General features: G+C 41.8%; 1 protein-coding gene across 1 annotated transcript in view; it reads left to right on the forward strand.

Moving 5' to 3' along the window:
- TENM4 (teneurin transmembrane protein 4) overlaps positions 1-13,112 on the forward strand; it is a 486,586-nt gene that overhangs the window by 384,005 nt on the left and 89,469 nt on the right. Inside the window, exon 18 of the mRNA XM_067533333.1 lies at positions 10,359-10,478. Coding sequence (XP_067389434.1) covers positions 10,359-10,478 — 120 coding nt within the window. The remainder of the gene's footprint in view (positions 1-10,358; positions 10,479-13,112) is intronic.

Raw genomic sequence — 13,112 nt, forward strand, 5'->3', positions numbered from 1 at the left:
TATCCTGAGGTAAAACCACAACGAAAACAAGGCACTTTAGTTTTACTGTGTGGTAAATAGGCAAGGTCAGCCCCGGACATGTGTTTACTGCTGACCTTGCCTACTTTACCTCATGGTAAAACTAAAGTGCCTTGCCTTCACTGTGTTTTCACTATGGAATAACTCACGCGGGTTAGTTACTCTGTGGTAAAAAATGCACCTTTTATAGCAGTCAAGATAAAGCCTTAGACAGGAACTTGAAACTAAAGTGATTAGTGCAGTCACCACAGTCACAGTCTTGTGTAATAATGACATCTCTGACATACTGCCTTCCGGTTTTAATCTGAAGTATTGTAGTTAGGCCTCTTTACCTCTGGAAGAGCTTGATGTAGACGTGAAGCATAGTGATGAGGCAGTGATGTATCCTCTAGCTGGCTTGTGCCTTAGGTCAATTTTACCATCTGCAGGAGATGGATGCATCATAGAGGCTTATGAGGCTCTGCTGATAATCTTCCTGATGTCAGCTGATGTCACAACTGGGTATGTTCATCTGCAGCAAAATGTCACAACTGGTATGTTCGTCTGCAGCAAAATAGCACACACATAATGGAACTAATGAAATGCAGCCACCTCTGGGGTGAAACACAGAAGCTGTTAACAGAGCACACGAAGTTTAGGATGTGGTTTAAAGAAGAATATCTTATCTACTTGAACTGCATCATTATAATTAATAGGTTTGAATAAACTTTTATATAAATCTATTCAGTGTGCTCAGTGGAGGGACATGGTACAGCTAATATGTTACAAATAAATAATAATAATTAATAATAATAATTCCCATCCCTGGTCTTGAGATTAAGGAAACCTTTATATGTTTTCAACAAAGAAAATACAAGAGATTTTTACACCATCTCCTTATCACCTTCTTTTATTGCTTTCCCAAAGCATTGTTTTTCTTTTGTAGCTTTCTGCTTAAGTGGACTCGTTAATCACTAGTGGTCATGTTTTCTGAAAATGAAAAGGGCAAAGAAGCGGTCAGAAAGTCCAAAATAGCTTCTTTTACTTTTTTTGTGATATTTTTGTTTGTGATATTTACATTGCAATGATTTGTAAACCTGCTAAAACTTTCTAAATAAATAAATAGATATAATACAACCCCATACCCCCCAAAAACATATATATTTTCTTGATCTATTCTCTTCATAATTCCCACAACTCAAAATTGTATCATTACAAAGCTAGCAAACAGCCTATAGATAGTTTAATAATCTTCTTCTGCAGTGCCCACGAGAAGTGAGCTAATTACATCATTAATGTTTAAACAATGTGTTCCTCCTTCTGTGTCCCCCATTTAGTCCTTCTATCATTGTGTCTGTCTTGTGCAGCCTGTGACCAGGGACTGCCTTTATTTTGTGTCTTGTAGAGCATTAAGCACATTGCCAAAGCTTAAAAAATAACTATCAGTAGTACTAATTATAATATCTGTGAGATCAGGTAAGCAAATTCCTCCACAATTTGATTTTGCAAGCCTCATGAGACCTGGCATAAGAATAAGCATATCATTCATTTCTGCGATTTACTGCACCATAAAGTCGTTACCTCTCATAGAAATAATGGCTTGTAGAATCACATTTTTTGTAGGGTATGAAATTAACCTAACTCATCATTATATGCAAAAATAGCTTGCTCCATAAAAGCTACTGAAACCATCTGCACTCTGAAGGGCTAAGAACCTAAAGCCCTGATTATCTTTCTGTTTACACAAGTGTAAATCAGGAGCAACTCTTCTTAGAGATACGCTAGTGTAAATGAGAGGAGAATCAGCTCTGAAATCTTGTTTGGTGTATGGCATTATGAGAAGCAGTGAATTCCACTTAAACCTTACATCACAGCTTAACATAACTGTATTTTGTATAGCACTTCCTTTACAAACTGTATCCTAAAATACTTTTTCAGGGTTCTGAAACACAGTAGGAGTTAAATATTATATAATTGCACAAGTCATTGCTAGTGCAACTGTCTTCTCTTCATTTCCTGTTTTGTGGAATACCCTTCCTGCAACCCTGTGCATCACCTGTTCCTCTTCTCATTACAAATCTCATCTGAAAAATCATGTTTCCCTGGAAATGGTGAGTTGATGAAGCAGGGAGATCCAAGATGTTATAGATGGCAGGAGGAGGAGCAGAAGCTTTTCCTTCCAACAGTGCCAGATTGTTTGGCAAATCAGAGAGGAGGATGTGCTTCCAGAAGGAAGAGACAGAGCTGGGTTTGTAAAATAGGACCAAGTCTAATGGGGGTTCTGTAATCAATAAGGGCAGTTTAGAACTAAATCCTGACATCTACCGAGTCTAAGTGGAGTTGTTCTGTGGAGGTGGTTATATGATCATGGGTTTTACAAGTGTACAACTGTTTTCTCATATGTTATTTTCTTAGTAAATTGGCATGCACCCAAGGGTGCCTTTTTAATTTTAGAGAGATACAGATATGAATAGCTTACTGGCAATATTGCCAGCAGAATGGTGGCCAGTGGTGTTGGAGAAGATCATTGTCAACTGAGGATGACTAATGACTACTCCGATAAAGTTTACAGTGTAAGTCTGCATTGAGCAGAATGGAGGCAGAAATACATAACGCAGGGCTTGAAAAACTGGACACTTGTTAGCCAGGGGACTAAACCTACAAATGAAAGGTAGGTACAAATGGAGTTCAGGAGAGCTGGCAGCTTCTCAGAGAGACAACATTACAGGTGCAACAGTAAACTATCCCAATGCAAAGGAAAGAAGGGAAGACTAGTAATAGGCCAATGTGGCTGCATCAGGAGCTCTTTAATGACCTGAAAATTTAAAAGAAACCCTACAAAAAGGGGAAACAGGAATACATTGCTAAGGATGAGTATAAAAGAATAGCAGAATCATATAGGAAAAATACAGAAAAGCAAGACACAAAATGAATTACTCCTAGCAAAGGATATAAAAGGCAGTAAGGTAAATTGTGGCTAGACACTTAACACAATTAATATTAACAAGAAGTGGGAAGGACCACAAAGCAAGACAAGGAAAAAACAAGTTAAAGAATATTTAGGTAAGTTAGATGTATTCAAGTTGGCAAGGCCTGATGAAGCTCATCCAAGGGTACTTAAGGGACTAACTGACGCAATCTCAGAACCGTTAGGGATTATCTGTGAGAACTGCTGGAGGATGGGTGAGGTACCAGGAGACTAAAGAGGGGCAGACATGTATTATCTTTAGAGGAGGGAAGCAAAGAGAACCCAGAGAATTATAAACCAGTCAGCCTAACTTTGACACTTGGAAAGATACTGGAACGAATGATTAAACAATCAATTTATAAGCACCTGAAGGATAATAGGATAATAAGGAATAGCCAGCATGGATTTGTCAAGAACTGCTCATGCCAAACCAATCTAATTTCCTCCTTTGTCAGGGTTACTGGCCTAGTGTATGGGGGGGGAAGCTGTATATGTGATATATCTTGACTTTAGCAAGGATTTTGACATGCAGTTACACATGAGATGCTCATAAGCAAACTATGGAAATGTGATCTAGATGAAATTACTATGAAGTGGATGCAAAACTGGTTGAAAGCCTGTACTCCAAGAGTAGTTATCAATATTTCATGGTCAAACTGGGGGGGGCGGGTATCTAATAGGGTCCTGCAGTGGTCTTTTCTGAACCCAGTAGTATTCAATATTTTCATTCATGACTTGGATATTGGAGTAGAGAGTATGCTTATAAGATTTGTGGATGACCAGCTGAGTGAAGGACAGGATTAGAATTCAAAATGATCTTGATAAATTGGAGAATTGGTCTGAAATCAACAAGATGAAACTCAATAAAGGTAAGTGCAAAGTATTCCACTTAGGAAGGAAAAATGTAATGCATAATTACAAAATGGGAAATAACTGGCTAAGTGGTGCTGTAAAGGATCCAAGGGTATGAGTGGATCACAAATTCAATAGGAGTCGATAAAGTGATGCAGTTGCAGAAAAGGCTATCATCACTCTGGGGTGTATTAACAGGAGTGTCACATGCAAGACAAGGGAGGTAATTGCCCTGCTCTACTTCTCACTGGTAATTCCTCAGCAGGAGTACTTCATTGATGGTAGGACAAGAAGTAATTGGCCTGATCTGCAGGTAGGAGGAGAAGGTAGGACAGAAGTAATTGGCCTAATCTTCAGCAAGGGCGATTAGGTTAGCTATTAGGAAAACCTAACTTTAAGGGTACTTAAATTCTAGAATAGTCTTCCAAGAGAGGTTATGGAATCCAGGTTGGAGGTTTCCAAGAACAGGTTAGACAAACATCTGTGAGGAGTGGTCTAGGTTTATTTGGTCCTGCCTCAGCGCAGAGGACTGGAGTACATGATCTCTCATCTTCCCTTCCAGCCCTACATTTCTTGATTCAATAAAAGACAAGTTAGAGAGAGAAGGTGAGATACCATGGTGATGAACATGGTGTAAAAAAACAAATAGAGTGCACTGTAAAACTAGAGTTGTTATTGTGCATCTTGGTGAGTAAGAGTTTTATTGACATACCTCAAATACCAGCTTCATTATCTTTATTCCTTTATTCCAGCATTATACTGTTGTTTTTTCTCCAGTTTTCCTTAACCAGTTTAAATAGTGGTCTTTGAATATAATTAATTACTTATTAATTGCTTGCATTGTTAGGGACTGTATGTTTTTGTAGAATGAATGACAAAATGTAGAGCACTTCTGCAAAATACTAACAATTAAAAAAACAAACTCATAAAAGAACATTACACTTTTCTGACGCTCAAGTGATGAGACCGTGTAGCTAGATTAGATGGATAGGTTAAAAAAAGAGAGCTGATAAAGTTTAGTTCCTGCAGACAGCCTAGATTTGACTTCCCTTTCCTGAGCTGGGTCATTTTTGTTTTTCTCCTGGCATTCCTTTTCTCCTGTGTCTCCCACTCCATCAGCTCCTCAGGAAGTCAAGCTGCGGAAGCTGTCGCAGTCTCTGTCTGTCAGTGCCACTTCAGCAAATCCCTGAATGCACAGTTGGTCGGATGTCAACGTGTTTAGGTCCCCCTCAGCCTGACACTGGCATTCTGGTGCTCCATTTATTGGCAAGGTTCTTTGCCTAGCCTAATTAATTTGTTTTGAATCCCAGCTGCCTGACATATGCAAAGTCTTTCAGGAACTTACTTGTTTTATACGTGGCTGTGTGGGAGACTTTCTGGATGGCTACTTAGTTTTATTTTCCTTGTTTTTTTATGTTTTTTTCTTGTTTAACATCTCAAGAATCCTTCATTTCCATTTTCTTACCAAACTTCACAATTCAAGCGACAACCACAGGTTTCTTGAGTCGTTTTCAGCTGTAGACTTTCCCACTGCTGAAGTAAACAGGAAGAGCCAGATTGTGGCTGACCCTATGCGAGAAGAGCATGTAAGGAGCCTTCTCTCTCATAGCTGGGAGGCCAGGATCCAGGAACTGCGCATGGGCGGCATTGCGAGTACCACTAGCTGCCAGGGGCAGAGTGGGATTGTATGTTACATGCATCCTGTGCTATAAATGAGCACAAGTGACCCAAGACCACATCTGTAATAATTGGTTTATTGGTAGGCGTTTCCTCTGGCACTCATCATCAAGGTAGCTGAGCACATCACAAACCACTGGCACAATACCACAGTGGTATAAAAACCTGTGTACAAGACATTAGAAGGTTACTCCATTTATCCTCACAATGTCCCAGTGAGGTAGAGCAGGGTTTTTATTCCCATTTTGCAGATAGGGATCTGTGGCCCAGAGAGTGACTTGCCCAAGTTCATGCTAGAAGTCTGTGGCACAACCAGGAATATAAGCTAGCTCTCCTGATTTTGACATGAGGGCTTTAACAACAGAAACATCCTTCCTCTCCATTCATCCTGTGCAGCTCTGGTGAAGCCACATCTAGAATAGAATGTTCAGTTCTAAGCATCTCGATACCAAAGAGATGTCAGACAAGTGGGAAGTAACTTACAGAACAGTAACAACAATGATTATAGGGATGAAGAGCCTTCTGAGTAGAGGTTAAAAATATTTATTATGAATAACCCAGCCAAAGTATGGCTAAGGGGGTGGGGAGGTCATGTCAGTCATCCAAATGTATTTGAAGCCTTTAAACTTCCAGGAAAAAAGGAATGAGGATGATACAATGGGTTGTGATTAGGAGTAATGGGGTAACACTATGAAAAGGAACATTTAGCACAAATACCAGAAAATAGTTCCTAACGGTGAAATATATGAGCCTCATTCAAAGCCTGTTTGAAGTCAATGAGAGTATTTCCATCAATTTCAACAAGCATAAGATCAGACCCTGGTAGGCTATGGAATAGTTGCCCAAGGGAAGTCCTTCAGGAAAAGGAATGTCTTTATTTTGTCTACTGTGTAATGCCAAACATTTTGTCAGCACTAAACAAATAATTATTAATAATAAAGATTTGGAAATCCCATTGCCTGAGACGGTTAAAATTAAGCCAGGCAAAGAGCTAGGAATCATATTGTAGGGAGCAGTCCTTCCTTAAAATGGATCAGATAATCGAATTGGGATTTTTCCTTTGTTTTCTAGTATTTTACAGCTGTAGGCATACTTGGATCATTTTTTTTTAATTTTGGCATGTAAAAATACAGGTCTTACTAAAGAAAGTAGGACTTTCTCTACAGCTATAGAAGGGGAGAGTAAATGTGTCTCTACCTGTGATAGCACTGGGCCCTAGATCATACATGAGGGGCAGGTGGACATTAATTTAATCTTCTCAGGATTACGAATTATTTCACAAAGCGCTGATCTAAAATTACTTTGACTCAGACTTTCCATCTAGCAAGCCACATGATAGCAATTCGGCAATGATTTAGTATTCCCTAATTATAAGGAAACCTCTATAGAAAAATACAAGACCAGAGGGGTTGGGAAAGGCTAATTAAAAAATAAAACCAGACTGGAGAACTGGTTATTGTAAAACAAGGGATCTGTACAGCCACATGTAAACGCAGTCAGAAAAAAATAGTTCAGGCAGTGGATGAAATCCGTTAATAATTCAATGGAAAGACAAGTCTTCAGCAAAAAGAAATTCAATTTCGCTCAACTATAGAAAACATCTTCAGTGCTGGAAAAACTAGCTGATGGAATAAATCTTCCCTATTAACATGAGAGATAATTTTATGTAAATATATAGGGAGACCTTCCTAGCAGGGCTGAGAGTCTTTGCAGTACCACTTAATGTGTTTGCAGTGTAATTGCATTTAGACCAAGGTCTTCTGAAGGAAATGGCTGACTAAATTAGCATTAACCAGGTTCCTGGGGAGCTGGGTGCATTGTGGGTAGTCGATCTTGCCTCCAGAAAGGACACATTGACACTGGTGAGGCCAGCTGCTTACAAAGCAGAGCGTTAATTGTTTTTCCCAACTGGGGCAAATTTTATCAACTGGGGAAGTAGAAATTTGAGGCTCTGATCAGGCAAAATCTGGGATTCAGTTTCTTGCTCATATCTCCCCCCTCCCCCCCATCCCTCCTTTAATTAAGTTCAGATATTTGTTCACACTGCCCCAACTTGTTTTTATTACCATGATTTGAGAAGGGCTACACTCTGGGAGCCATTGTTCCTTATAGAGTATGAATAAAGGAATTGTTATAGCCCTCAAGGGGATTCATGGGGGCCAGGTAGGCTTGCCTGAGAGTTTCTTGTCTCTGAAGATGGGCTGGCTGGCCCCAAATCAGTAGTCAAAGAAATGAAGCAAAGAGAGCTAAGCATGACAACTTGAAGAGTTGTTGAAGGAGGGAGGGAGTCGCTCACTGGAAGTTAGAAGTGCAGACATGTTTGTTAGAGTTGCCCCTTTAGGGTAAGTTTTTTTGCATATTTTTATTATGCCTGTAACTGTGTGGCTGTTACTTATCCCTGAAGTCCTAGTGCCCATGATATCATGAAAGCTATGGGTCAGATCTCAGCTGGTGCAAAGCAGTAAAGCTCTGTTTACACAAGCTGAGGATCTAGTTGGCTATCTGTTTACTCACAAGACTTTATCTGCTTAGATTCTGGGAGATTTACCATCATAGAGCACCAATTAAGGCATCTACAACATTTGGATTCTTTTCTTCTGTTTGCTTGTAGTTTGTGGGGAGGCAGTGGAATAAGATAGCAACCCTTCTTCATGAGCTCATGAAAATGTGCTCTATTTGTATTGCAGCTCAACCACTTTAAAATGAGCAAGCAGCCATCAGTAATGCTTTTGATGTTGGTTTGAATATGTTATGGTAATTCAATATGCCGAGTCCATTGTTCCCCATAGCAAGAATTTCTTGGGCTTTGAAAAGGAGTCAACAGTGATGGCTATCCTTCCACAAAATGTAAGGATGATCAGAAGGCTCAAGGACTTGGTGACCATTCCAGATCCTTCTTCAGCTCTCACTGAAGCAGATGAGAAGAATGGCCTTGTGGTTAATGTAGAGGCCTCCAAATGAAAGATTTGGGTACTGCCCTGGCTATACATAAATGTTACTACTTTGGGCCAAATACTTTCCTCATGGTGTTCTGTCAACTTCAGTGGGTTATAATAGGGATGAGTTTGGTCCTCTGTGTTTTAGTGTCCCCATTTGTCAAACAGGGATGTTCACATTTACCCACTGTCCTGGGATGTTACAGAGCTGAATTGTTAATATAGTGCTTTTTGATCCTTGGATGGAAGAGGGAATGGAATATAGAAATTATTATTGTTTTAATGATGAGACTGCTTCTCCTTCCACATTTGTGTGAATCAGGAGTAATTCTGTTGAAGTCAGTGGAGATACACTAGGGTAAAGCTAAAATAAGTTAAATAAAAATCAGCTGCATTATATCTTGTCAGTCCCAGAGAAAACCAAGAGGAATAGAGGAATCAAGTGACTAGATATTAGAATTGAACCTTGAGAAGCTTCTGTTTCTGTGTACCTAAATGCCAAGTTTTGAGCCATATCCTGCCATCAACCTATGCACGGAAATCCCCACTTAAATCAATGGAGAATTCTGCTATAATTGCATGGCGTGACAACTAAAAAGTCTATCTTCTATGTGGTGGAATAAATACCAAGTGAAATCCTTATTTGATACAAATATTGGTTCTCACTGTGCCATACAATCTTTGCTGTGTTGATGCACCCCTTAGATAATAACATGTGAATTCTCTGGTGTTCCATGGTAATAAGACAAATTGCTTTCATATGCATTGAGAGCCAGATCTTCAGCAACTATAAATCAGTGTGGCTCCACTGAATTCTCTTACTACCAGCAGATGGATTATAAATAGGGCTATGATGATTTACACCAGGAGGGGATCTGGGCCTAAACCAGTAGGAACATTGGCTTCCAGTCTCTGCTGGCTTGCATGACATTGCCTGTAAAAATCACACATCATATTCTGCCAGCACAAAGATAGCACAATTTGCTGTTATCCCTCAGAAAAATAAGTACCTTGAGATAGACACTGAGATCATACCCCGTCAGACACACACGATTTTTATCTTTTTTGGAAGCTCCTTGCATAGCTATATGGTAAACTGTACAATCTAGGGCTCTGAACAGGGGCTTTGGAATAGAGACCTGTCTGTTCTGTCTTCGGCCCTGTCACAGATTTGCTGAGTGACCTTGAGCCATTGAAAACCTCAATGTACTTCACGTTTCCTTTCTGTAAAATACGAACCTCGCAGAATTAATCAGTGTCGTAAAGCACTTTGAGTTCCTTTGGTGAAAGGTGTCATAGAAGTGTAGAATCGAATGGATAGGTGTAACCTACAAACAACCAATAGTTCTGCTGTTTGCATGCTCAGTTGCTGAAACATTTGGTAGGGAACCCATCTGATCCTGGCAAATTTGCCATCATATTTTCCCCAAGCAAGAACTTACACTTTTTTCTGGAATATGGAAGATCAGACTCATCAAGGCCAGCACATCTCTTTAATCGTCAGAGGACTTAATTGCCGTAAACCTGCCCATGCAGTATTTGGTACATTTCCATTCTCCTCTGTTCTAAAACACGTTTTGTCCTTAATAAGACCAATAGTGTCCAGACACTATGAAGCTGAGTAAGCTACAGCCATGTCAGGATTTCATGTGCCCTACACAAGAAAAAAGTGGAGAGCAGAATATTAGCCAGTGGTTGAATATTCCAAGAATAGAAAAAAGGTAGAGCCAAATTCTGTCCTCAGTTGTGTGTGCACAACACACGAGTCAGCAAGAGCTATGTGCTGCCATCCAGGAGCATGATTTGGCCTACTGCATCCTATTGTGTATGGTATTAGGTACCCCGGTGTGCAGGAATTCACAGCAGGGTAAGTTGGGGACCAGTCTCCCATTTCTTGACATGTCTCACCATTTCTTTCCTTCATGCAGCCATGCGTGTGTGATTCGAGGTCAGGTGATAACCTCAGATGGAACCCCACTAGTTGGAGTGAATATCAGCTTTGTCAACAATCCTCTTTTTGGATACACGATCAGCAGGCAAGATGGCAGGTATGATTTCTGCTATACATCTTACAGTATGTAAACACTCAGTTCTGCAAGTAATGCAGCCCGTACTAGAGAGAGACTTTCCCAGCAAAGACACAGTCACATCTGGTGCAGCCTAAAGACATTACTGTTATTGTTAGTATTGATACTGATATTATTACAGAAGTGCCTAGAAGCATTGGGGCTCAGTTGTGCTACATGTTGTACATGCATATAAAGAAATGAGGGTCCCTGCCCCAAACTGCATATTCTTTTTTTTTATATAGAAATTATTAGGCAAAAATAATTAAACCTGTAAGATACAGTATTGCTGGAAGCAAGTGGTTAAAATCTGAACAGTTCCACTGAGCCATAACAAAATCACTGTGAATTGGGAAAATCTTACATTTTATCTTTTCTCTCTCAATATTAATTGACTCTCTCTTTTAAGGACGAAAGCTAAATATAGGGAGTAAGTTTTTGACTGACGGAGCTGCACATACTCTAGCTAATGGTGATTAACACTAGCACTTTGGCGAGCATGACCCAGATTTAATGATTTTAACAGCTCTCCAATCTGACACTAGCATTAAGGATTTGGATTGACCTGGCTAGAATAGCCAACGGTGTGATAATGTAGGAGATGAATACTTGCTAGTGATGTGTACTTTATATAGCCTTGGCACGTTCCCATGGGACTTGGTGCCTACTTAACCACTAAAACTTTTCGAGATATGTTCTCGTTAATGTTCCATCTACTGGAAAACACAACCGTAGAATCTGAGTAATAGGGACGTTTTCATGAAAAACTGATGATCTCAGTTAAATGAGCATACCTTATAAGAGAAGCTGGTGCTTTTTGCAAGTCTTATGATTTAGAAACTATTGAGAAAGATGCAGAAGCTCTCACATTTACACTCTGGTGCAGTGGCGTAGCTATGAGTGGGCCTGGGTGGGCCGTGGCCCACCCACTTTAAAGCAGGCCCACTCAATCAGATTTTAAGCCATTCATCCCGCATTTTTATCAGTCTCTGTTTTGCTTGTCACACAAAGCTTGTGCCCACCCATGTCAGCCACAGACCCTGCCAAAAAAAAAAAAAAAACAGTTCTGGCTATGCCTCTGCTGTGGTGTAACTGTTAATCTCAGGCCTGGTCTCTACCTAAAATTTAGGTTAACCTAGCTACATCGCTCAGGACTGTGAAAAATGTCACACCATGTGCAACATAGTTAGGTTGACCTAATCCCACTTTAGACATAGCGAGGTTGACGGGAGACTTCCATCAGCATAGCAACTGCCTCTTGGATAGGTGGGAAAACCCTTGCTGTTGATGTAGGAGGCATCTGCACTACAGCCGCACAGCTATGCTATTGCAGACAGGCTGTAAGGGTCAAATTCACTGCACTGTAAAGACCTGGTACAAAGCCTACAGAAGGAAAAAGAATAATGCTTACAAAAAACTTGACCATAGTTAGGCAGCTGATGTGCTGGGATTCCCTGCTTTTTCATGCTGACTGGTATCATCTCATTGTTTCCTTGTGCTCTGTCTGTTGATCTCCACCTATTGTCTATAGCGGTGGTCCCTAAACTTTTGGGGTTGTATCCCCCCTTACCTGATCGCCTCGCCGGGAGCAGGACCAAAGCTGCAGATGGGGCTGGGAGACAGGGCCTGAGCTGGGCCCGGGGTGGGGGCTGGAACTGCAGCTGCGGGGCCTGGAGCCAGGGCCGTGAATGGGGCCGGGACCAGGAACAAGGACACAGGGCCTGAGGCCGTGAACGGGGCTGGGAGCTGGGTTCTGGGGCAAAGAATGGTGCCAAACTTAAGCTGGGGCCGACCAGGAGCGGGGCATGGGGCCCTGGTGCAGGCCGCAGCCAAGAGAGAGGCCTGGGGTGGGACATGACCAGGAGTGGGGCCAAGAGCCTGGGCACAGGATGTGTCCAGGAGTGGGGCCTTGGGCCGCAGCTAGGAGCAAAGGCTGTGGTTGCAGCTGGGTGGTGGGGCTGGAGCAGAGACGGGGGCAGAGTGGCCCAGGCCCTGCCGTGCGCCGCCTCCCCCCTTCCCCCCAAGGTTGCTCTGCACTCCCCTAGGGTGGTGCGCCCCACAGTTTGGGTACCTCTGATCTATAGTCTTCCACTTAGACTGTAAACTCTTTAGGGCATGGCCCATCTCTTTGTTCTGTGTTTGTGCAGTGTCTAGCGCTACAGGGCCCTGATCTGCCTCGGAGGGTTATAAGCAAATAATGAGACTAGCATTGCAACAGGGCTTGTACAGGCCCTCTGGACAGGCATCACTTTTGCCCCCTGCAGAACAGATACAGCACAGTCAGCACGGCAGAGCGAGCTTTGTCAGTCTTACCCCAATAATCTTCTACAGGGAGCACTCCTAGAAAGGGTAGGTGAAACGACGCTTCAGTCCTGTACTCACTCACAGCCACACTCTGCCGCCATCCGGACCCTTTGCACGACTCAGGCATCTGTATCTCGCCAGCAGAGAATGTCGCTGGTGGAGGGGAGTCAGTTGCTGAAAAGCTAGACTTATTGACTCTTACACCACCTCCTTCCCAACCTCACAGTCGTGGGGCAGGGAGAGATGTGGCCAACGCGCCAGCGTGCTCCACCAATTCTCAGTTAGCAGATGATCTCTCGGGAACCGTTGCCA

Source organism: Emydura macquarii, unplaced genomic scaffold, assembly GCF_026122565.2.
Source record: "Emydura macquarii macquarii isolate MOO-44397 ecotype Brisbane River unplaced genomic scaffold, CSIRO-AGI_Emac_v2 contig_3328, whole genome shotgun sequence".
NCBI classification, from domain to species: domain Eukaryota; kingdom Metazoa; phylum Chordata; order Testudines; family Chelidae; genus Emydura; species Emydura macquarii.